The sequence below is a fragment of the Centroberyx gerrardi genome, chromosome 12 (genome assembly GCF_048128805.1).
Source record: "Centroberyx gerrardi isolate f3 chromosome 12, fCenGer3.hap1.cur.20231027, whole genome shotgun sequence".
Lineage (NCBI taxonomy): Eukaryota > Metazoa > Chordata > Actinopteri > Beryciformes > Berycidae > Centroberyx > Centroberyx gerrardi.
In genome coordinates, this window is record NC_136008.1 from 19279226 (window position 1) to 19304269 (window position 25044).

At 43.8% G+C, this 25044-nt stretch overlaps 1 protein-coding gene across 1 annotated transcript in view; it reads left to right on the forward strand.

Annotated features, from left to right (window-relative positions):
* The window catches only part of znf407 (zinc finger protein 407), a 145960-nt gene that overhangs the window by 95930 nt on the left and 24986 nt on the right, over positions 1-25044 (forward strand). Inside the window, exons 7-9 of the mRNA XM_078287303.1 lie at positions 698-781; positions 2099-2219; positions 8428-8606. Of these exons, the coding sequence (XP_078143429.1) occupies positions 698-781; positions 2099-2219; positions 8428-8606 (384 nt within the window). The remainder of the gene's footprint in view (positions 1-697; positions 782-2098; positions 2220-8427; positions 8607-25044) is intronic.

Sequence of the window (25044 nt, forward strand, 5' to 3'; positions counted from 1 at the left end):
ATATATATATTTTTTTTAACCTTGCTCTTTTCCAGCAACAACCTGCTTCACATTCATACAGTTACACACATTCACACTGGGAGCTGCCCAGTACCACAGTCTTCTACTGTCAGTCACTGAGCAGCTTCACTGGAGCAGCTGGGGGCTCAGTGACTTGCTTAAGGGCATCTCAACAGTAGTTGTTGAGGAAGTGGAGAACGTTTGTCATTCTCTTCCTCCACCCACACTTTCCCCTCAATTCAGAATATCCAATTTAAAATAATAAAATATATTTTAAAATGGTCTTTGGCATTAAAATGGTCTAAAGTCTTAAATTTCAGCTTCATGAAGCCTGTAGATACCCCTCTGTATGTTGCAGGAACATGTGATTGAATTGCGTTATGTATTTTGTTTGTCATCTTTATGAATGCTTTTTTTCTCCGGTCTCTCTTGAAAAAGAGATCTGGATCGTATTGTACCTGATTAAATAACAGATATATGAAAAAAAATAACAACAACCATCTTTCTCTTCTTTTTCTTTTTTCCTTCTCATTCTTGCTATCTTTCCATCGTAATGTGGTGAACTATTGTTGTTCGCCCCTTTTCTTCTCTTTTCTCTCTCTGATACTTTCCCTCCATCCTTGATGCCTCTCTCTCTCTCTCTCTCTCTCTCTCTCTCTCTCTCTCTCTCTCTCTCTCTCTATCTATCTATCTATAGGAGAGAAGTCTTACCTGTGTGACCTGTGTGGTTTTGCGGGAGGCACAAGACACGCTCTCACCAAACACAGACGCCAACACACAGGTAAGCAACACACACACACACACACACACACACACACACACAGACACACACCATATGAACAATTCATGTACATGTGTGTATACCAATCATAAGCACACAGACTTAACAGAGGTTGTATTTGTGGACCTTCATCATCTTAGACCTTGATTGACACTGAGGAATATTTTTACACGCAGTTTACACACCTGTTTGCTATCTCACACACACATACGCTCTCACACACACACGCACGTACACATCAGTGTGATGCGCGGCTGTCAGTGATAGGCATGTGTACCAGTATGGATGACTGAATCTGAGATTTTTAATTTCAGTTATCATTTCACCATGTCATTCTGTCGCTTAGGGAAATTGCATTTTTCAGATAGGCTGTCAATAACGAGTGCTTTTTTGGAAATTGGGATAGTGAAACAAATACTGTTCTTAACCGTTGTCTGGCAGGCGCCCAAGGATCAAGAATCCTGTTATAAATATTCATTTAGGTTTTCATAATTCATTTTGTTTGCTCCTCAATTTCTGTGCCGTTTTACCCCGAAACCTCCAATTTCTGTCCTCTTCTCCTGTGTTGACAAGTGTCAATTCCACTGATTTAGATGCATATTCAAATCTGTTGTCATACAGCTGCCTATAAAAGCGCCGTCCTGTCTGACAGTGTCTGCTTTTCAGACCGATTTGAGTTTTGGAAGGCCGCTACTGATACCAATGTTTTTAGTTTCAAGCTGCTGATTGACACAATATTTTGTGCCATTATTTAATATCTTTCAATCTGACAATTTTCATGCCAAAAATGACCAGGATTCAGTGTTTCCTCACATTTAGACCATCATGGGACACTAAAACTCTCCATTGAAAGCCATACTAATGAAAATCCTTTAGGTGGGTTAGCAGCTTGTTAAGGCAGAGTGAAGCAGGTACAATCTGCATCCTATCTGCTTTACTAAACACAGTTGGACTTAATGTCTCTTAACAATAAATTTCCTGGTGTCCTTTTTCTTATACTGGCCATTTATAGTTTCATAACTTTAGGGGTTAGTTAGGGCTGATTTTGCCAGCTTTGTTTCTTTTTTGTTTTGTGTTTTTTTTTGGTATAAATATCAATTCCAGGTCGCATTAAGAATGTCTTAAAAAGTCAGCAGCAAGTCTGCAGAAATCCTGTCAAACCCTGGTGTTTGTAGCCTTCTACCAGAGAATAGTTTGTATGTTTATGAGTGTGTGTGTGTGTGTTTATTTGTGTGCAAATATCCACGTCATGCTACTCTCATCATCATTGTCTATCTCTTATCTTTTTAACCCCCACTCCCTCTCCCCCACCCACAGGAGAGAGACCCTTCAAATGTAAGCTGTGTAACTTCGCCTCCACCACGCAGTCCCACCTATCGCGGCACAAGCGCGTTCACACCGGGGAGAAACCATATCGCTGCCCCTGGTGCGACTACAGGTACCGGCTCATTGACCCGCCCACGCTTGGATGCGCTGATGGCCGCCGCCATGGCACTGATGATCGGGGGGTTGATAGGTGGGGGTGGGAGGGTGGGTGTGGGTGGGGGGTATATCGGTGTGTGAGTGTGTGTGTGATGGCAAGATAGCAGGTGGCATTGTAGGGTGGTTTGGGGTGGGGGAGAGAGAGCGGCGTTGTTAATGCTAGAGGCTTGTGTGAGTGTGTATTAGTGTGTGTGTGTGTTTGTGTGTGTGTGTGAAGGGTGGGTGGGAGTGGTGGAGGGCAGACAGGTCTAATCTCCTCAGCACGGCTCCATCTCATCACTCTGCCATCATCAACAGGCCCAGCCAGAACCCCCCCCCCCCAACACACACGCACACACACACACACACACACACACACACACACTCACACACACACAATGTCACTGTCACTGGCAGGTCCCTGTCATTAAAACACCATCATACCACATCAGTAATTACACAGGAAATTGTCGGTGAAATTGAAAAAGTTTTGGCTGGCGTTGCACATCTCCATCTCTCTCTCTCTCCCTCTCTCTCTCTCTCTCTCTCTCTCTCTCTCTCTCTCTCTCTCTCTCTCTCCACCCCCCTTCTCATCCTGCTCTTCCTCCTCAGGTTGTGGCAGAAGAGTGTGAAAGGGAATGATCTCAAACCCATCATTGGTTTTAGATGTACTCTTCATTCGTTTTTTCCCCTCTGTGACAAAGTCATTTTGGTGCCTTCCACACCTGCTCCGCTGCGTTGTAGCACTCGACTCATTTCATCTGTCTTTTGCATGCAGTCTGACCTAGAAAAAATGCACTGCTGAGATGTAATAACTGTAGTTGGGCTATTATTTTGCGATTATCAAAGGATCATGTCACCTTGTCCTAATGATATCTTAGTAAAGAGCTTTGAAGCTCTGCCAGAAGTTATCACTAGGTGTTTCTTGTATATGTCAACTAGGAATTGACCAGTATGGATTTTTGAAGAGACTGATACTGATATTTTTGGATTGAAGCTGCTGATAGACAATATTTTCAGTATTTCATGCCCAAAAATTAGGTAGGTGTCATACAGCTGCCTGTGAAAGCAGCATCCTGTTCTTCAGAGTTTGACTGATATGGGGTTTGAAGGCCAATGTCAATATTTTTGGATTGAAGCTGCTGATACCCAACCCAACCAAAAAGGCTGACAATTGCAAGTCAGTGTTTCCCCCAGAATTTCATTCTTGGTATAATGGAAAAACCTCTGAAACAGATTTTAGACCATGGTCCACTTAAACTCGCCATTGAAATTGAATAATAATAATAATAATAAACATATTCATGCATACTTGTGTTAAATCTAATCTTTCATGCATCATATACATCATATCAGAGTTGGACAACACTGACTGGCTGATGTGATTTTTAATAAAAGGCCGAATATCGGCCTGATAGAAAGCTAATACATTGCTGTAAACCTAACATCAAGCTCTAGATACTGTATATAGGGTAGTGTATATTCTAAGCTTTATGGAGAGTCCAAGGAAGACCAGAACGGGCCAAATGTTCCTTGGCCCCATTGTTCCTGCGCTGATACTAAATGATCATTACAGATTGTGGCAAATGAAACAGCAAATTAGAAGCCCAATTAACATTTTTGGTGGCCCCAGGGGCGCTGAGGGGTTCGGAGGGGAGGGAAGGGGGTGGGTGGAAGGAGAAGGGAGGCTGGGGAGAGGGAAGAGCCCCGCTGGCTTGCTAATGTGAGGATGAGGAATTGAATGCGGGGCCTCAGACAGCCATGAGGGGCCTAGCCTTCGCCCTGCTTTTACACTCTGAATACATGTTTAAAACCCTGCCGTCTCTAGTGGCCTGACCGAGATAAGGAGCTACTAGATGAGTTAGTGCGCTTGACCTTTCAATATGAGCTGGGCTTATGAAATAAATATGATGCAGTTGTAAAAGATATTTAGGTCCAAGTCAAATGAAGCAGTTGTGTGATTGACAATGCTTAATTATAGAAATGTTTTAGCCTGATTTGTGGGTATACATATGATTTGCACTATTAATATATCCATATCAGGAGATGTTGATGCCAGCTATGACATCTATGGATCCCACTTGATACGATGTTATCTCCATCAAGGCTACTCCTCAAATGCATGTAAATGAGTGGGGAGTGAATGATGTATCAAATGCCACTCATCTATTATTCAGACAGAGATAGATAATAGAGGGGGATAATTATAGTTAGGGAATAGTGGTAAATATTCTAATGATATTGCACTGGGAGTCCTGGGCTGTCAATTAACCGCGTCTATTTGACTATTCTCCGCCTATTTATGCAGGCCGACAAAACTTCTTCGCTTCAGTGTTTAAGTGATGATTTCTATTGTTCACAATGAGGGTTTTTTTTCTCATTAGAGCCACAGTGGCATCTTAAACGGTCTAATTGATATCTAGCCTCTGACTTCTGCCGCATTACCATCCTTGGAGGACTACCATTGTTTATCGAATGCTACACCGTTCGCGTTTCAATCTACCCGCGAAAATAGACTCTTTCAATTTGGGGTGACGGCGGCTTTGAGGACGACACACTTGCCGTCAATGCCAGGAAGGCCGGCGACCTTGTGAAGTGAAGGGAGAGATGAGGGAGGAGGGAAGCATTAATGATGATGACTGGGCTTCCTTGGCATAGAAGCCACCGCAGATCCATATACCCCCCCCCCCCCCGCACCCCAACCCCAACTCTTAACACACACAAAGACACACATTTAAATCTTCTCTAACGAAGCGCCTCTCAATTACACCTCTCCCATTACCATACGCTCGTTGGGAGGAGGAATATGGAAATGGATAAAATAAAGGGGAGAGTGAGCGAGAAAGAGAAGAGATGGGGTGATATATCCGTCGAGCGTCAGTATGGCTGATTCCCATGGTGAGTGCGTGGATGGGGGAGGAAGTTGAAACAGTGTTGGACTAATTAATATGGTGTATAGTAGGAGGGCTGGTGTGGGCTTTCACTAACTGTGACATCTGCTGACTCCTAAACGCACGTTGTGTTGTTTTAATATGACAATTACGCCATTACCATATCTGAGAGATAGCATGGCCCCCCTAGGAATCCACCCGCGCTCTCTTTAGAACCTTTTAGCTCTGCTTCAAATTTTATCTATTTATGCTCCTGCTCCCGAATAAGAAATCAGTTCATTTTTCGTATTAAATGCATTTTTTAGCACCATAATTTACGATAATTCATAAGCATGTGACAATTCATCACTCTCACAATCCGTATTTTTATTTTTTCCCCTATGTAGATAAACAGTCAACAGATGCAGCCATGATGTGTCTGTGAACCTGTTATCGTTATGCTAGTGATGGGTGATAACAATGTAATCAAAACAATATGTACCAATTAATTAGCTGGATTAGTGATTGAGAATATGTGTAAACATTGGGGTTTACGCACGTCTGCATGCACCATCAGTCAATGGCTGAAGCGCAGGAAGAAAATCTGACTCATTTGTGTACTTTTTTTCTCCCATTGTCCTGATTAATTAGACTTGATGCATTTGATTTTACATCTAAACATTGATCAAGACCTTCAAGATGTCGAAACCTGCCCTGAAATCTATCTTAAAGGGTAACTTCGGTATTTTTCAACCTGGACCCTATTTTCCCATCTTTTTGTGTCGAAGTGACTAAAGGGGACAACAATTTTTGAAATTGGTCCAGTATTGAGCGAGATCGCTTCAGCCGGCAGCCACGAAAGGACCCTACAGAGAAATGAAAAATGTTTTTCTTTACCTTTCGCTTGATCCGGTCTGTGTGTAACTTCCTGCAACAACTCAACTCTCGCGAGACTTCAGCGAGACTTGGTTACACACAGACCGGATCAAGCGAAAGGTAAAGAAAAACGTTTCATTTCTCTGTAGGGTCCTTTCCATAATGTTGTCAGACACTTACAATAACAATCTGAGCCTGTCAGTGGCAAAAACAAGCACTTTTAGTGGACGTACATTGACGGTGTGATTTGATTCGATTACATTGCAGCCCGTTTCGTGGCTGCCGGCTGAAGCGATCTCGCTCAATACTGGACCAATTTCAAAAAATTTTGTCCCCTTTAGTCAGACACAAAAAGATGGGAAAATAGGGTCCAGGTTGAAAAATACCGAAGTTACCCTTTAAGTTAAAGTGGTAATTTTTCATTTTTTTGTTTGTTTTTGTTTTAACTTTTGCGATATCTTTGGTGCTAAGCAGTTATTGCTGTGGGGTTTTTTTATTTTGTCTCCATCTTTGTTGTGAAACAGTCTGTTGGTCTGTGGTGTTTCTGCACTGCACTTGCCAGAGATCACTTGTCAATCAGTGTGCCCAGTGTGACGTGTTACACCTTGGATTTTCTGTTGATGAAGTTTGATTTCTACAGGTGGTGCTCTTTTTTTCATCTGATCAGCCATGGTGGCTATCACTGCTCATGTTAACTACCCAGTTCTTCTTCTGTTTATTCCAAACAAACCAGAGATGTAAAACGCATCATGTAAAAATACGGCAGAGGATTTTTCCCAGCAAAGACCTACCAGACACCGGGTGTTTAGAACAGCAAATACAAAAGCTTTCATGATCTGGTTATTGGCTGAATCATATGGTGTTATATCAATCAGTTATCGAGAGTGGCAAAACAATATTTATTAATGTGAAATGTTATAGATTATTGCTTTAAAAACGGTGTTCTCTATTCTATTATTGAGAGCGCAGCATTGCAAAATAACATTCAGCCGGTCCTCAGCTTTGTGAAGAGCCCTCATTGTTCACCGGTGGCTGTGGTTAAGTATTTCCTACAGCATGTACATAGCCCAGTGAGGGCCAGGCATGTGTTTTTAGGCCATAGGAGGGGCCCCGGTGCAGCCGGCCAGGGGATGGACTGTGGCCCCATGATGGAGAGAGGTGTCTCTGCAAAAGTGAAAACAAATTCTCTCCTTGGCTGGCGTGAGCTATGGCACCGTGAGGCTTTATTGTCCCGGCCAAGGTGATAAGGGAGAGTAATTGCGTATTATACTGTCCGAGAATGTCAGGTCCAAACCGAGCACGAGTGCCCCATCCATCAACACATGATGCTGTGTGTGTGTGTGTGTGTGTGTGTGTGTGTATGAAACTGTTCTACACTGCACATGCTTGCTTGCATGATGCATTATGTGTGTTCCTGTGCATGTGTGTGTGTGTTGTTATGGATTTGTTTGCTTCATATATCCGTGTGTGCATGTCTGTATCTGCGCCTCTGTGTGCACTTATGAGAGATTTCTTTTTTTATTTTATTTTTGTTTGTAAACTGAGGTGTATGTTTGTTTTTGTCTATGTATGTACGTATGTGCACGTGTTTCACTAGTGTGTGTGTGTGTGTGTCTGTGTGTCTGTGTATGTGTGTGTGTCCGTGGGCAGGTTTAGATAGGGCCTGGGAGCAGGTCAGGCAGCATCATTAATCAGGAGGGGGCTGTGTGTGACTCTCTGAGCTGACATCATTACATCCTACACCCTGCAGTAGCTCACTGCTTGGCCTGCCCTATCTGACCAGCCAAAAGACCCGCATACACACACACACACACACACACAGACAGACACACACACACACACACACACACACACACACACAAACACAGAGTACAACACTAATCCCATACCTTTCATACAGCCGCAAAAGATACATACTGCAGCACAGATGTCTAAAGACATATCTCTAATGCATTCACTAGGTCTGTACACACTCACGCATTCTCACAGCAGTAGTCACCCACAGCTTCCAGCACCATTACACACTAAACAGAACAACTGTAAGGAAAGAAAATATCTAAAAGATACGCAGAAGCATGACAGAAGATCAAAGACTTTGCAGCATGTAAATATGTGTAACCAGTTGTGTTTTGCTGTCTGTGAAAGCAGTCTTTTTCAGTCCTTTGCTGGTCGTGGGCCTATTTCACAGAGGCGTATTTAGTCAATGAATGCTTTGAGAGTCTGTCCAAACATGCCTGCTCCCTCAGCTCCAAAGCCCAGCTTGACTTCAGCTCTTTTTTGTCATCATTGCAACAAAACAAAATGTTAGTACAGCAAACCTTCCATGGGAACATTGCCAACCATTTATCTTGTATTTTCTCCCTCATGACTCTCTCATCTTTTAATCTTTGTTTTACTCAAAAAGGAATGAAGTCTTTTATCTTTGTTTGTCTCCCTTAGATCTAACTGTGCTGAGAACATCCGGAAGCACATTCTCCATACGGGGAAACACGAGGGAGTTAAGATGTATAACTGTCCCAAATGTGACTACGCCACCAACTCCCCCATGGAGTTCCGCAACCACCTAAAGGAACATCATCCTGACATCGAGAACCCAGACCTCGCCTACCTGCATGCAGGTAACATACTGTACACACATGCATGCTTACAGACATACTGTATATAAAGGGTGTCAGAAAAGTCTGGAATCATATGGAAAACTAAAGTATAAACTAAAGTACAACTAAAGTATTAAAATGGCTTCTCGGTTGGATGTAATCCTTCGCCTCCTTTCGGAGACACTCAACCATCCTGACTAGTGTGTATGGGGGTCAACTGAGAACCATGCTCTTTTCCAGCAATGCCTTGCTTCACATTCATACCATTACACACGTTCACATCTCGGAGTTGATCAGTGCAACCACAGTTTTCTTCTATTGGCCACTGGAGCATTTTGAGGTTAAATGCCTTGCCCAAGGGCACCTCAACAGTAACTGGGAAAGCATTATTCACTGACTTTCTACATTCACATTTTCCCAGCCGTTGCAGGGATTTGAACCGACGACCTTCAAGTCACTAAATTGCTTCTCTAAACTCTTACCTTCCACCTTGCCTTCCACCTTATTGTACACACACAAAACAAACCAAAGTTTGAATACATTATCACGCTGAATTAAACCACCACCTGACTGCACCAGCAACCCTCCTCAAGCTCCATTCCACAGGGGTCAGATCTCCCAGAATACTCGGGTGTGTCTTTGTTGGTAGATCGAGCCTCGCTATTCACTGCTGATGGAGGGCAAGCAGCCACAAAGAGGCAGCACTCAAAGATTGCTGGTCTGGCCGTCCCTGCCAATCACTCAGGCCATAGAGACAGATGAAATCTTGTTCCTTCTCTATTGGCTCCTTTGTATCCCAGTGTTCTTCCTTTGTCCTTGAAGGCCACCAAATCCAATCGGCAGAGTGCTTGTCCTTCAGAGGAGCAGAGAGGACAGCCTTTATCCTGTTATCCCTCTGACCTTACATAAAAGCAGCAGAGTTGGAGGGGGGTACCACAGGAGAGAGGCCAGGCAGGGACATTACTGGAATATGGAGGTGTACGGTAAACTATGCAGCGGAAAGAGATGGTTCTGGCTAGACTGTGGTTTGTTGGCTGTTGAAACAACATGGATCTGGGTTGTGTCCTCAGGTGCTGACTCTTAAAGTTTTTTTTATGTCTGAAACAGACTTATTGTTGGCATAATTCGCATTCTCCTCCAAATTCTAGGATGAACTTTATTCTTCATTCAACTGTATTCTCCTTCACCCCCACCTCCTGCCCTCCCTCTCCCCATCACCCTTTCACCTTACTGCACACCTCCCTCCTTCCCATTCTCCCCTACCCTCTCACCTCTCACCCAAGCACACCTTTATGCCTCTCCCTACCCTCTCACCCCGCAATTTCCCTCACCTCTGGTCGTCCTCGTACATGGTCAACCCTTGGCGGAGAAGAGGGCTTGTTTGTGTTTGAGGCCATTTTCACAGCTAGTTAGTTGAGAGCAGTTATTTCGAACCCCTTAGTTTGGTCCGTTTGGCCATATCAGAACACAGCAATTATACCAAAACCTTGTAGAGAGGGAGATTTCTCTGTGCATTTCCAAACCAACTCTGGAGCTTTATTTTGAGAGTGACATGGTCTGACCATGATCCCACCCAACTACAGAAAGCACTGTGCATTATGGGTTAAACATGCTGTGAAGTATGGGTTAAGGATGAGTTTAATGAGTCGTGTTTAGAGCATGCGTTCTCTTGCTAAGTCATCTGGAGGTAGCGCGTCCTCTTCTTCCAATCAAGTGGAGCAACCCAGCGTTTTCAAGATGTCGTCTTGAAACACCACAGATATGAACCAAAGAATGACAGCAACTGTGATGATCTACAAAAGGAGCTGATATTGACACTTCTTTCCCTAGAAGAAAATCATATCCTGCACCGAATTCCTGATCACTGAAGGAAAGGACTGCTCCCACCTGGCTTTTGTTGATACATTATAGTTCACTTGAAATTTTTCCTCGTGAAATGTAACCAAACCAATGCATAAATGCAACAAAGCAACAACTCTTCCCCTGATTAAGACCAAAGCAGATGGACTATAGGTGGTTTGAAAACGCCCTGAAAGTGCACTTGTGATTTCTCCCTCTTTCAAAAGAGAGGAAATGGGGGGGGGGGGGGGGGGGGTGGTAGTGGAAAGAGCAACGTTTCATCTAAGTAGACAGAACGAGACCAAAAGAAAGAGACAGGGGAAAAAAAGATTAAGAAGGTAGATGTTGAATTAACCTGCTTGTGATTGCTCTCTGTCAGAGTGGCACCGGGGCCGGCAGCGAGAGGCAAATCGTCTGTGATGGCCCTTCCCGCTGTTCCCCCTTTGAAAGACACAGATCAAACGCACCCTAGTCATGGGCCCTCGCAGCCCCTCGCGCCGGATTGATTGACATCCGGACGTCTCCGCCGCTACTCTGTCTCTCCATATCACTCTCTCTCTCTTCGTCTCTCTCTCCCTTTCCCTTCTTTATTCAGCATCGCACTTCGAATTAAAGCCCTTCTCAAGGATGAAAGCAGAGGTCCTTTGCAAACGGAGGAAGAGAGGGAATTAGACCCAGCAAGTGATGGAGGGGAATGATGATTAGAATTAGAGGGAAAAAAAAGAAGGAAAAATGAAAGGCGGTTAGATACATGGGGGGAAAAAATGTTGCTGATAGGACACATTTTAATAAAATGGTAATGACAATTGTCTTCCTTGTGCGATCTGCAGAGAGATAGGCCAGGAAGAAGTGGCGGTGCCTGTGTGATCTGAGCGTAGATAGCACTGCAGCAGAGCTGGTGCTACAGGTACCTCGGAGCGCTGTGACTTCCCTAAATATTACCCCTCTGCGATAACTTTCTTTCTAGTTATAGCACTGGAAGTATGCTGTGATTGGTGCAGCCTTGGGAAATGGTACGTTTCCTTATTTCTTTGCTAGCTCCCTCCAGCGAGGTCAGCTGTGGTTGGAGGGCAGTGGGTTTGTTAAATCAGCCTCCTGTCCTCTTCAGTACCTAAAACGGCTCTCTCACATACACACACACAGATGGGTCATCGCCATTAGCATTGTCAGAGCGTCTTTATTCCACTGTTTTTAATTGTGAAATATTTCCCTAATTTTCAACCAAGGTTATAATTGTAGATCTTGGGGGCATAGCGATCAAATGCTTTGTAATTAGCCAACATCGGCTGAGTACTTGGATCTGCTGCTTAGTGCTTAGCACCCAAAAATAAAAAATAAACTTCTTCAAGGCATTGTTGCTGCTTTGTGCAGATTCTATTTTCCTTAATAATGCATGATGGATGGCTACCGTAGAGGGCTAGGGGAGACCTGGCCTTGTAAGTGATGATCTTAATACACAGTTACAACCACAGGCAAATTCATTTGTTTGCATATATTTTTTCCTTATTACACAAATCTGTAAACAAATATGCATTTCGATGGCTTTTACTTAAGTTATGCATCCGTCTGCCCCCCCTCCCCTACTTCCCCTTCTGTTCTTTGTGTAATGAAACATTACTCTCCTGAGTTTTACTTGGGTATTGTGTTACAGCGGTGTGTTGTCTTAGTGTGGATTGCGGAGGACAGGTGTGTATGTCATGCAAATGTGTCCTGGTATCCCAGCGCATATGACACCGTGTCGACGTCGTGAAAGAAGCCGCAGACACCGGCGATAAAATCAACATCTGTTTCTAATAACAATGTGTTATATGTGACACATTTCTATGTGGGAAAATATGTGAAAAAAACAATGCACCACAGTGCTTTGAAAAACACCTATAGGACATCAAGTCGTCAGCATTAGTGGTGGTGAACCTGCATCTTTATGTCACCTGCCTTATGTTGCATTCACATGACAGGCATTAACAAAAAAAGTCATTCTGCTGTGTATGATGGTAAAATCAGTTGAACAGGGTGGTTCATTGTGCTGATGCTGCCACAGCACAGGTTCAGTTATTTTGAGCTGTATCTTGCAAAATCAGAGATGGGGTGTTTGCAGACTTAATGGGAAGTCATAAAATATTGAAGTCTTCACTCATAGAACATACATTTTATCCTGTTTCTTATCTGCTGTCCACATGGGAATGTGGCTTAAGATCAGCTGAACTTGGCCTGAAAAATTCAGTAGCCTTCTATGGCCTACAGTATGTCTTGATAGAAATTTTTACCTCCACCAGCAGATTTGGACGGAGGTTATGTTTTCGCCCCATTCCGTCTGTTTCTGTGTTTGTCTGTTAGCAGGATATCTCAAGAGGTTATGAATAGATTTGCGTGAAACCTTTTTTTTTTTTTAAAGGTTGGTCATGGGGCAAGGAAGAACTGATTAGCTTTTCATACCAATTGGCCAAAAGGGGGCGTGGCAGTAGGCTTGGCTTCTCATAAAAAGGCATATAACTTCTGAACGGATTAACGTAACACCATCAAACTTTGTGGCCTATCAGCAGACATAAGAAGAGGCAAACCCTCCATTATTGGCCCAATCAAACAACATGGGGGCACTGGGGGTCTAAACCACAGGGTGGTAAACCACAGGGTGGTTTAGAAAATGTGTGCATCTCTGTTGGTAATGTGGCATGGAAGAAATTATTAACGTTTGGTGCAAATCCAACATGTGGACCTGGCATATCTTGACAAAAGCGTAGTGTTGGCGGAGGTATGTGCTGTACTGAGTTACATCAGTGTCTATCTTTGTCCCTGTTATTCCTTGTGTCTCCCTATCATATCCCATGCTAATTTAACAAACTGCATGCATGGACTTGAAGCTGAGCCCAGGCTAGTATCGGGGTGTTAATTGGAGTATTCCCCCATGGAGGAACACCTTTCAGCATCCCCATTGTATTATCTGGACCTGTTTTTCCCTGGAAACGCCTCTCTTTGAGGACTGAACTGGATTGTTTTAAACCTGAAACTGTGTATTCTCTCTCTCTCTTTCTCCCTCTCTCTCTCTGCCCCTTCATCCCACCTCTAAATGTCCCTCTCTGGGAGTGTTTCTCTGTGTTTGAATGCCTCCTCGCTCCCATCTCCACACTCCACATGTAGTCTTGGTTGAGATATTACAGTTGAGAAGCGGCTGCTCAGTGTGAGTGTGCCCCAGGGGACATGCAACGAGGGGTCTCTCTGTGTGTGTGTTTATGTGTGTGTGTGTGTGTGTGTGTGTGTGTGTGTTGGTGGGGGGAGTGGGGGGGTGTGGGGTTGCTAAGCAATTTAGGGAAAAACACACACCGTTGGTTGCATGCGTCTTCAGTAAACGGATCCAGGGTCGGTCTGGGCCGAGCGAGCAGCGTTTCCTGCATAATGACCTGCTCCGACGAGCGTGAAAACTCCCCCAACCGGCTGCATTTATCACACATCAGCCACAACAAACGGCCTTTTGTTCCCTCCTCTTCTTCCCTTCCCTTCCCTTCCCCTTAGTGCCACTCCGAGAGCCTCCTCTCAGCTGTTTAGTGGCCATTGAGGGCCTTGACTGACACTCCCATCCGTACAGTACGGAGACAGAGGAGCAGCAGTTTACTTGCTGCTCCCTAGCTTAAGCCACATCCACATTGTATGTCTTTGCCATCTTTAGGCCACCGCAGACAAAATGTTTACATTGTGAACGATGATCAGCAGTCTAGCGTCATTGTGAGATAGGGTCATGGACGTCCAATTACATGCCTCTGCCTGGAGTCAGAGCCTTGGGCCAACTTCTGGAAATCTGAGGTGTATTCATGCAGTTTGATGGCTGCTCTGATACGACGCCATGTGCTTGTTTTTGCTCCTGTGACACCATATTAAAACCGTGGGTTGGCATCGGCTGATGTAGGACACAAGCTCATCTGTCAACGTGTATAATAAACGTAAAAGATGGATTAAATTTGTCATTGTGGTATGTTGTTGTGTTATTGAAACAATAACAATGTTATTATGTTGTTTCAGTACGAGAACAACGGTGCTAAACTCCACCAACACTGGCATAAAGTGTGGCCGACCGCGGGAACACTTTAGACTGAAAAAGATGCAATTCATCCAAACTACTCCAATTCCCTGCTTTGGCTTCCTATTAATTTACAGTGCCGATCATGTTGAATAATTTCTATAAAATATATCCTATTAGACATCTTGGAATGATTGCTTTTTTTCTTATTTATCAAAACCACACTGGCAATGAGAAGGCAGTTTGCCATTGTTGTTGGTTGTGCATCCCACAATGCCGTCTGGTATTGCTGTTTTTATGCCACAGTGTGAACGCAGCATATTGCTGTGGTGTTCCTGACCTAGGCTCTCTTGATTGTGGGGTGGTGATGACAAGGTCAAGGTGGATGGTGCAAGGTGCAAAACCGTTGTATGTTTGCAAGAAAACAATGCCTTGTCTGAGACACTGGAGTGTGCTGTGATATGCACATATGTAGGCACAAAAACACACACACACACACACACACTTCCTGTGAGTGACGTATTGAGGGGATGCTCATGGGCAGGGCTGCTCTCCCTGTATGGGACGGTGAATATGGGACCAGACAGGCCGCCGGCTCCTGTAAAGCCTCATCCATAATTCAATCCCCCATCTTCCTCAAGTCAGACACACTGTACATATCCTGCTACAGCTAACAGCTAACCCTGCCTGCCAGCCTGGAGAGATGGACAGAGACAAGGAGAGATGAGGAAGAAAGAAAAAAAAGGAAAATGGCTAGAGGAAAGAAGGAAAAATAGGAAGTAAGGGAGAGAAAGGTGAGAAGGCAGAGGAAAGGAGGAGTTACTGATGAGAGAGGAAAAGGTGAGCAAGAAAGCTGGAGTGAAAAGATAAGAAAGCAGAGGCGGAAATTGTAGAAGAGTGCAGATTGAGACAAGGCCAGACTGTTGATTTTCACTTTCAGCCCATCTTGCCCCTTCTTGACCTTTTCTGAGTCAACACAGCTCCTAGTACCAACATGTTTTACTCGATCTAAACCCTCATTGGGTGAAGTGCGCTTCACAGATCTCCACTGTGACCTTTGCCCCCTTTGCTGTGCCAAGGACCCTTGTCTTCCTCCTTTGCCTCTCTAGCCACTGTGTGTCGTCTGTTCGGCATCTCTAATTACCAACAGGCTCAACTTCCCCAACTAAACAACCAATTACCAGTGCTTTAGCCTAGCCCAATCCCATGCTTCCTGATACAGTGGCCTATTAGGGCCCCTTATTTCTCCCCCAGCATAATTGAATCCCCTGGCTGCTCATCAGCGGGCTAATTTAAGCCAATGTGCAGAGTTGGTAATCAGAGGGGCTGCCTATTAGGCTATCAGACCCCAATTAAGTGCCCTCTTATTTCCAACATAACGAGCCACTCTCGCCGCTGCTGTTATTGTATTTTCCTCTTTAGTGCCCAGTTTTGTTTGGGTAATTCTGTGGTCTGTTTGGAGAAAAAGACGGAGGGGGGAAAAAGTGTGGAAGTGGAGGAGAGGAGTTTCAGCAGGAAGTTAGTGCTGGTGCAGGTGGTGTTTTGAAGAGATGGCATAGGGAGAGAGGGAGGAGGCAGGTCAAGATCAGAGTCCAGAGACCAAAGACATCTGGGGGTATTAAAGTAAAAATAAATAAATATAAGTAAGTGTGCGTTTTTGCCACTCTCTATCACTGTCTATCACTATCTATACAATAGTGATTCAATCTATAGCCAGTTCATGAAAGCTTTTACATTTGCTGTTCTAAACACCCAGTGTCTGGTAGGTCTTTCCCGGGAAAAACCCCCCATAGATTCACCCTATTTAAGTTAATTTCAGGTGTCAAGGTATGGTCACTGGTGTGAAATTTCGGCACACAGGACACGATGAGTCGAAATGGGCAAAATACAAAAATGTCTCCTAAACAGCAGCGAATGAGCGCTGCGTTCAGAGAATGACGGACTCACTAACAATGGCTGAACCTGCTGCGAAATATTTTCTTCTCCACCTGCACGAAAAATAAATTTAGGTCCAAGGTGTGCACAGCTTAGCCACGCCACCTTACATGATTTCTGAGTAATGAAGTCTTTCAAACTTTCAAAAATTCAAACAGCTACTGAATCTCCCGCTGCCACTTGGGGCCACCAAAGTGCGACTTTAACTGTGATGAACAGATTGGAAATGGGGAAAGTTCAGAGATGATCGCCCCAGCCACCACCACCGCCTCCCTCTATCCTCTCACCAGTACAGAATATCTCACTTTTTTCCTCTTTCTTCTTCTCTCTCTCATTTTTTTTTGGTCCTGTCTTGGTGACTGGTGCGGTTGAGGGGAGCCCGAGTGTGAAAGAGGCCCGCAGAGGGCCGATGAGGACTGTCTTAGCAAGAGTGTGTCTCAAGTCTGCGAGTGTGTTTCTGCTGTATTTGAGCGTGTGTGTGTGTTAGTTGCGTGTGTGTGTGTGCCTCAAAGTCTAAGCGTGTGTGTTTAGTGTTGGTGTCGACTCCCCATAGCCTAATTAAAGGGCGAGGAAAGCCACTCACGGGGAGATTAAACCTAAAAGGGTAAATTAGCACTCAAAAGGGGTGTGGCAAATTCACACATACGCACAGGCCATGAAATCTCTTCTGACACCTGTGAAAAAAAGAGGAAAAAAGAAAAGAAGGAGGAGGATGGAGGATGGAAAGAGAAAAAAAAAACTTTTGTATTACTATAGCAGAGCTCTGTGGTATGTATTTGCCGAGATGAGGATCTAAAGTGGGCACTTTTTTTTAATGAGCGATTGGAGCTTGGGTAGCTGGTGGGTCCTCACTGTGTGTGTGTGTGTGTGTGTGTGTGTGTGCGTGTGTGTGTGTGTGAGTGAGTGAATGGCGGGGATCATGAGTACTCAACTCCACAGATTAAACACAATAGTGGAGATAGGCTGAACTGAAGGAGCCAACTGCGTCCAACTTTTTGGGCTATTTTATTTTATTTTATTTTATTTCAAGACTGCAGTTCCTGAAAACATCTTAAAATATCCTGGATATGGGTGTGCTGTTTTCTGTTTTATGAGAAACCAGCCCAGACATGCAGACATATATTCTCATATATTTTTAGTTTTGTTTTTTTAATAAAGTTATAGTTTATTTTTTCATTTTCACTTTCATTGTCGCAAAATTGTTCTTATATTTAATTCTGACATTAAAGGTATTAAAAGTCTTAGATTTAACTTTTTAACTTGATGAAATTTGCATACACCCTGATTTTATTTATTTATTTATTGGTAGGAGAATGGGGGAAACCCACTCTTTTTCTTTTTTCTTTTTCTTTTTTTTAATTAGTTTTATTTTATTTATTTATTTATTTTTTCAATATGTTTTGTTGACAGGATCAGCAAAGACAAAGAAAATTAGGCGACTAGGAGAGAATTTTGACACACATGAGTAATAGTTCAAATCCCTGCAGTCTTGTGCACAGCAAGACTTTTGTTGTTTCATTCATTCATTCATTCATGCATTTTTTCATTCATTCATTTATTCATTCTTTCATTCATTTATTTATTTTTGTAGAATTAGGTGTAGAGGGGATTGATTTCATTTCAACTCATTGATTTCTAATACATGTTGACGAAGGGTTAGGGTCTGCAGAGCTGTGGCGTTTATCTTAAAACAGACACACACATACACACATACACACACACACACACACCATACACAGGTGACGGATGAGTGTCACATCACTCGTCACCCTGCTTAACATAAATATCCCACAATTCGGTATACATTAACGTCTCTAGCTGCATTGATATCTCTTTATATCTTTCTGCCCATTTTTTTCAGCCCCCTTGCTATTCTCTCACTTTATCTATCTTTTTCTGCCTCTCTGTCTCTTTGTGGTGTTCTGTGTGCATGTATGTGTGTGTTTGTGTGTGTGTGTGTGTTGCGTTATGATGTCTTACCGTGTTGTTGGTGTATTTGTGCGTGTGTGTGTGTGTGTGTTGAGAGTGAGCGATGTGACTCTGGGCCGGCGGCTGAGCTCTGCCATGCTATCTGTCTGTCTATCTGTTTGCCGGTCTGTCTGTTGTCTCTTCTGTGTTGTCTCTACTCTGTTTGAGTGCTATCAGACGAGTGTGTGTATGAGTGTGTTTTTGAGAGTGTGTGTGTGTGTGTGTGTTTTTGAGTGTGTGTGCATGTCATCTGTCAGTGTCTCTCTCTCCAGAATCAGACATCTAACAGAGAATCTTGGCCTCATAGCTACTCTCTCTCTCTCTCTCTCTCTCTCTCACGGCAACACACACATGTAGGCAAACACACACACACACACAAACACACACACACACACACACACAGAGCTTCATCACCAATCTTCTAGTTCTCTGCCCCCGAGGACTAGGTGTGTATGTTTACGTGTATGAAAGACTTTGCGTTATGTCTGTTTGTGTGTGTTTGTACACACACGCACACACACACACACACACACACACACCCTTGCATGTCTTTGTGTTTGTGGGTGTAAGAAAATAGATCTTGGTTCTGTCATGGCTGGGCCTGCAGGCATAAGAGGCCTTAACGGATGTCTCTCTCAGTGAAACACACACACACACACACACACTCTCATACACACACACACACACAAACAGGTCTCAGACCCCTCTCCCTCCTGGACTTGCGGTGAGGAATACAGATTCGGGCTCCTCTCTTGATAGCGATCAGCCTCGCCGTGGCTTCAGAAATGCTATCTTCACCGGGCGGCTGAATTGATAATACTCCCCCCTACGCATTTTATTACAAAGGCCCAGTTTGTAAAAAGGTAATCATTTACTGTTGCTACTATCTCCCCTGAGCCATACATCTTCTGTCTTCACAGGACAAAGTTCTCCCGCTGCTACCGACGCTGTTTTTTTTCCCTTATTTTTTACTTTGCCGGTGGGTTTGTAGATGGCTACTTTTAGGTTTATCACCGCCTGCTGTTGTAGAATTTTACACATACAGCAACCCACCTGGTAGAATTAGATTTGTTTGCGTTTACTGTATGTATTATTTGCGTTATAGTTTTTTTGTATGCATTGCGTGGGCGCGGAGCGTTTGTGTACGGGCCGTGTGTGTATGTGTGTGCGAGTGTGTGTCGGGAGCAGAAAGGCTGAAAATGACAGTGAATGAGGGACTAATCCCTTTGGGTACATAGCCGAATCCAACACCAAGTACCAAAATCTCATCATTTCAATTATCATATTTATCATATTTATTCATTTTCTTCCAGCCAGGCTTAATGCTGTCTCTCTCTTCTCCTGCTTCCCTCTCTCTCTGTCTCTCTCTCTCCCACTCTTTCTCTGTACATTAATCTATTTTTCCCCTCCATCGCTCTCTCCACTGGCGACATGTGAGCCTGCCAGTCACGTTGATTGACAGCACTCAAGTGGCCTACGGAAAAGCCGCTCATTTTTTTTTTTTTCTTTTCTTTTTTTTTTGTCAGGCGTTGTGCCGGTGAAGCTGGGGCCTTATCAGGAAACCCAATTTATTGCCGTTTCTCTGGGCGAAAGGGGTTGCCACTCACGCTGACTGACAGCTCTCAGATTCGCGGGCTGCAGTGCAGGGATTTCCTTTAAGTTGTTATGTTCTTTTTTTTTTTTTTTGCTTTAGATTTCCCCTCGCACTGTCAGAGCTCATTCTGGCACGCGTGCACGAACATACGCGCTTTACACACATACACGAAGACGTTGCGGATAGATCGGCTGTGCTCCCTCATCTCCGAACCGTTTTGTTTTGCTCTGACCTTGCCGGTGATTTTGACTGACGGACGGCAATCCTCAGCCCTCCTCGCTACACAGCAGGTCAAGTTCAGCCTTGTGAACATCTTTGTTTGGGTAATTGTTTTATTCTTGGGGGGGATATGGGAGGAAAGATAAAGTAGACTGTTGACGGAGAAGGCCTCTTGTCTTATACGGGGGTAACACAGTGTTTGTATGTCTGTTGCTTTATGCTTGTGTGTGTGTGAACGCACAAATGTCTTTGTCTTTATTTCAAAGTACAATACTCCACATGTATGTATTTGTCTGTGTGTGTGTGTTTGTGTGCATGTGTGTGAGTGCACAAATGCATTCATCTTTGTCTTGAAGTACTTTAACGTGTGTGTGTGTGTGTGTGTGTGTGTGTGTGTGTGTGTGAGCGTGAGTTCACATGTCCCCGTGTCTTTTTATAGGTCCATAGGTTTGTATGCACATGCCTATGTATGTATTTGTGTGTGTGTGTGTTTTTTGCATGTCCCTGTCAGTGTATGCATGTGTATTCCTGCGTGTGCGCGCGTGTCAGCTTGAGTGCGCGCGTGTTTGCGTGTGTGTCGAGTATGACCTCCGAATCCTGAGGCTTATCGTGGCGGTGTTCCACATTATTGATAGCGAGCGGAGATATCGACAGGCCAAGCGCCGGCAGCTTCCAGCGGCGCCGGCAAGCGGGATGGGACTTTGATATGACATATTGTGCGTCTCAGCACAAGCCATAAATAATTCTGACACGTTTTTGTATGCATGGGAAAGTCCTTGATTCAGCCTCCCATAAAAATAAACTTCTATTATGGAAGGTATTTGTCAAGTGGGCGCGTGATGGATGGCCCGGCGTTTACCCCGTGGCAGGACGATGGGTTATGGATGCCCGCCGCCCCTTGCCGGGGGAGGAGTCGCACCCAGCAACGCTGACACCAGAGTAATTACTGCCCTCCTCGCCACGGAAACGGAGGGAGGGAGGGAGGGAGGGAGGAGAAGGGATGGGGATGGGGGTGGGGGGCACTTTATACGCACACCTGCACCTCCCTCCCCACTGTCTTGTAACGCCACCAGCTTAAAGTGACGAGGCTGATAAAGGCCGTAAGGGCCCTAATGATAAGACATGGATGGATGTGGATAGATGGATGGATGGATGATAGATAGATAGACTGGGCAAACAGCCTCATCTCTTTATTCTCCATAAAGGTGCTACATGTAGCATTTTACTATATCACTGTCAAATAATATTAATAGTGATACCTTGATATAATTACCGTAAACAAATGAGACCATAGTCGAAACAATTGGTAGCCTCTATATCACTCTAATTGTATTGTTAGTGCTAGTGTTTCTCCAAATTAAGACTACATTTCCCATAATACCCATTGCTTCCTGTCGCAAAGAGAATGTTGCTACTTCAAAGTTTTCTCTTTGTCTTTACTGAAAATGATAAACATGTTGGAAGTGATATTTCCATCGGTTTTCACTCCTTCCACTGTATGCCATTGCTAGAAACTGTGAAAGCTTTTGTTTGTTTTCGGTAATTATACTAATGTCCCAAAATTAACTGCTACATGTAGTACCTTAAATTATCCATCATCTCTTACATTAGTTTTAGTTATTAATAATGGTAATAATAATAATAATAATAATAATAATAATGATAGCAATGATAATATAAATCGCCTTGTCATGGTTGCCCAGCATGATCTCAGACACAGAAGAAGGGTATAGCCACATGTCTTTAACTTTGTCCTAATGCAGTTGTTGTACTGGTTTCAAAGCAAAATTGTATGCAAAGGTATATGTGTGTGCATGTGTGTGTGCATACACTTGCAAGCTTATGTCCATGCATTCGTGTGTGCTCACTTATGAATATGTACAAGCATGTGTATACGTGTGTGTGTGTGTCTTTGCTAATGAGTGTGTGTGTGGTTGTGTGTGTGAGCATCAATCTGTGGGCCCAACAGCCAGATTGGGCTAAGGCTGGATGCCAGGTGAGGGAGAGGAGGAAGGTGGGCGTTGGGTGAGGGATGGGCGCTCCCCCCCCTACTGCCACCATCCCACCCCAACCCGGCGTGGGTGGGCAGGTGGGGTCGGGGGGTGTGGGGGGTGTTGGGCCGGGGGCGGGGGCAGGGGCAGGATGGCAGCCCGTCAGTGGGAGTGACACCTGTTCACCGCTGCCCACCCCTTCATCCCAACAGCTGCTCTCCTTCCTCTGCCTCAACCTTTTTCTCCCTTCCGTCTTCATTGTCTTCGCTCTCCTCCTCCTCCTCCTCGGCGAGCAGCGTGGAGGAGAAGCTCGTCACAGGAGGCCGGGGAGCAGTGAGGAGGACCGGTCCAGATGTTCTTACATGCAACGAGGAGGGTTTTGTCAGGACACAAACACAAACTCAGATAATTAACATCGGCAGATTGCCTCGGTGCCACGAAGGCTGCTGTTAAGTGATATGATTGGTACAAGATGGTGTGTGTGTAAGTCGACTGGCATAAGCCACACACACACACACACACACACACACACAGTCTTCAAAAGCGTAGGTGAACATATCACTGTAAAAAAGGATGTGTCATTTTCAATACAGCCCTGTTTCTAGTTTGAGACAACACACATTTGTGTTTTCAACACGTCAATAACATTTAGAGCCATTATGTGTTGTTGTAGTTCATATTAATAATTTGATATCATCTAATACTTACCCATGGTTAAACATACTTATCTCAAAGTGTTCAATGTGTGATGAGAGAAGTCATTGAGTTATGGGGCGAACTAGTCTTTGTCTGTATTTTAGCGTTTTAACTTGGTACATCCAACAAGTAAAGTGTCAAACTAAGAACATAGAGTAAAGACTTTCCTGTTGTCATGTGTAAACTATATACTGGAGTTCAACAATATAAGTTGGCATTTTGAATGGTAGAATGAGTTGCATTTAGAGTTGTGCTGAATAGTAATGGAACTGTGTGTTGTCCCAAACTAGACACATGCTGAAAATGACACATCGCTTTTCAGAGTGAAGGCTTACAATCAGGGATGTAGTAGTAATTAAGTAGTATTTTATTTTTTTACCTTTATTTATCCAAGGAAAGTTGACTGAGCACGCTTGCTCTGTAGAACCACAGTCTTCTACTGTCGGCCACGGAGCAGCTCTACTGGAGCAGCTGCAGTTAAGTGCCTTGCTCAAAGATACCTCAGAAATTCTTGTAGGGAGGGAGAGTGTTACTCATTACTCATACTCAGGGTAAACTATGACCTCCGGCAAACAATCACCGATATAAACGAAAATCAGCAGCTTCATAAAAAAATATTTTATTCTTTCTTTCCCCTTGAAAGATCAGTTTGATACTACTTTTTAATATGTATACCATGAATATAAGTCATGAAGATTTATGTCAGGCCAAAAAGGTGGTAAACTCTATTCTTCAAAAATAAAAAAGGTAGGTAAACTGAATGTAGGTGGTTTAACCCTCCGCTGCATCCCTGCATACAAATACAAACTGAGGCAGACAGTAGTAGGAGATGCAGGTTTGCATGGATTGGGCCTTGGTTAACCCGGTAACCCCTTCTCCAGGTCCAGATAGCTAGACTGAAGCTTGCTGTCTGCTGCCACAGATGGGGGGTCAGGGAGAGGAACGGGCCTCGGTCAATAGGCTTAGAAGACCATCAGGGACTATTGATCGTGCCGGACAGTGAGGCCAGCTCTGCACTAATTGTTTCTTTACTAGCCTGTGGCAAAGACAACAGTCACGGGCAGGGACTCATGAATCTTACATCTGTTTTGTTGCGAGAGCACCAGGAGTTAATAGCCTTTGATTACCGAGGGGTTTGTCTGTGTGTGTGTGTGTGTGTGTGTGTGTGTGTGTGTGTGTGTGTGTGTGCACGCGCATGTGTGTGTAAGTAGTAGTGGTGGGGGGGCAGTGTGTGTGGGTGAATGTGTGTATGTAAGGGAGAATGCGGTGTGAAGGGAAGAAGTAAGGGACAGAAATGCTATATTTATGCTGTATTTTATGCCTTTGCGAGTGTTCTCTCATTTTTCTCATAGTACTAGAATCACTTTTAAAAATAATATTTAGATAACTAATATTTTGGTTACCCTTTTTTGATTTTGTCAAATCATCATCATCATCATAAGTGCATCCTAATCATATTTTAATGGATAGGCACAATTCTTAAATTATAATCATAAATTTCCCCACACTGTAATACATTATGACATGCATTATATTTTATGCACCATAGTATTATGGTGCACACATAGTGTCATAGTTTTCTTATCATGCCTTATAATGCCCTATGAGCATCACTTCAAGTAAAGGGTTGCTAGTATTAAATATATGTGTGTTAAACATGGGTTAGAATTATTAAATGTGATACCTTGGTATAATTACTGTAAACAAATGAGACCATGGTGGAGATGATTGGCAGCCTCTGTTTCACACCAGTGGTATTGTTAGTGCTAGTGTTCCTCAAAATTAAAACCGCATTTGACTTTACGAAAGAGGATTTCTGAATTACTGAAGTTAATTTTTTCACTCCTTCCACCATCTGCCATAGCCAGAAACTCTGGAAGCTCTAGCTCCGTTTGCGCTGGAAGAGCAGCGCCCTCTTCCTGTTTTGTGTCGTAAAGCAATCCAAGAGATTTCCCGCCAAATCTGACCCAGTGACACACAATGTAAAATGCAGTGCAGAGGCCAGTAGAGGCTGCCAATGATGGTCTTGTTTATTTACGGCAATTATAATATCAATTTTAATACGGTGATGATTTGCTGATGTTAAAATACTACATGGGGCACCTTTAATGTGTTTGAGGCATTGCTTTACCTGAAGTCCCTTTACCACACATCATCAGTCTGTCACTCACATTAAACATGATTTAGTCTTCAGTCGCCAGTCCA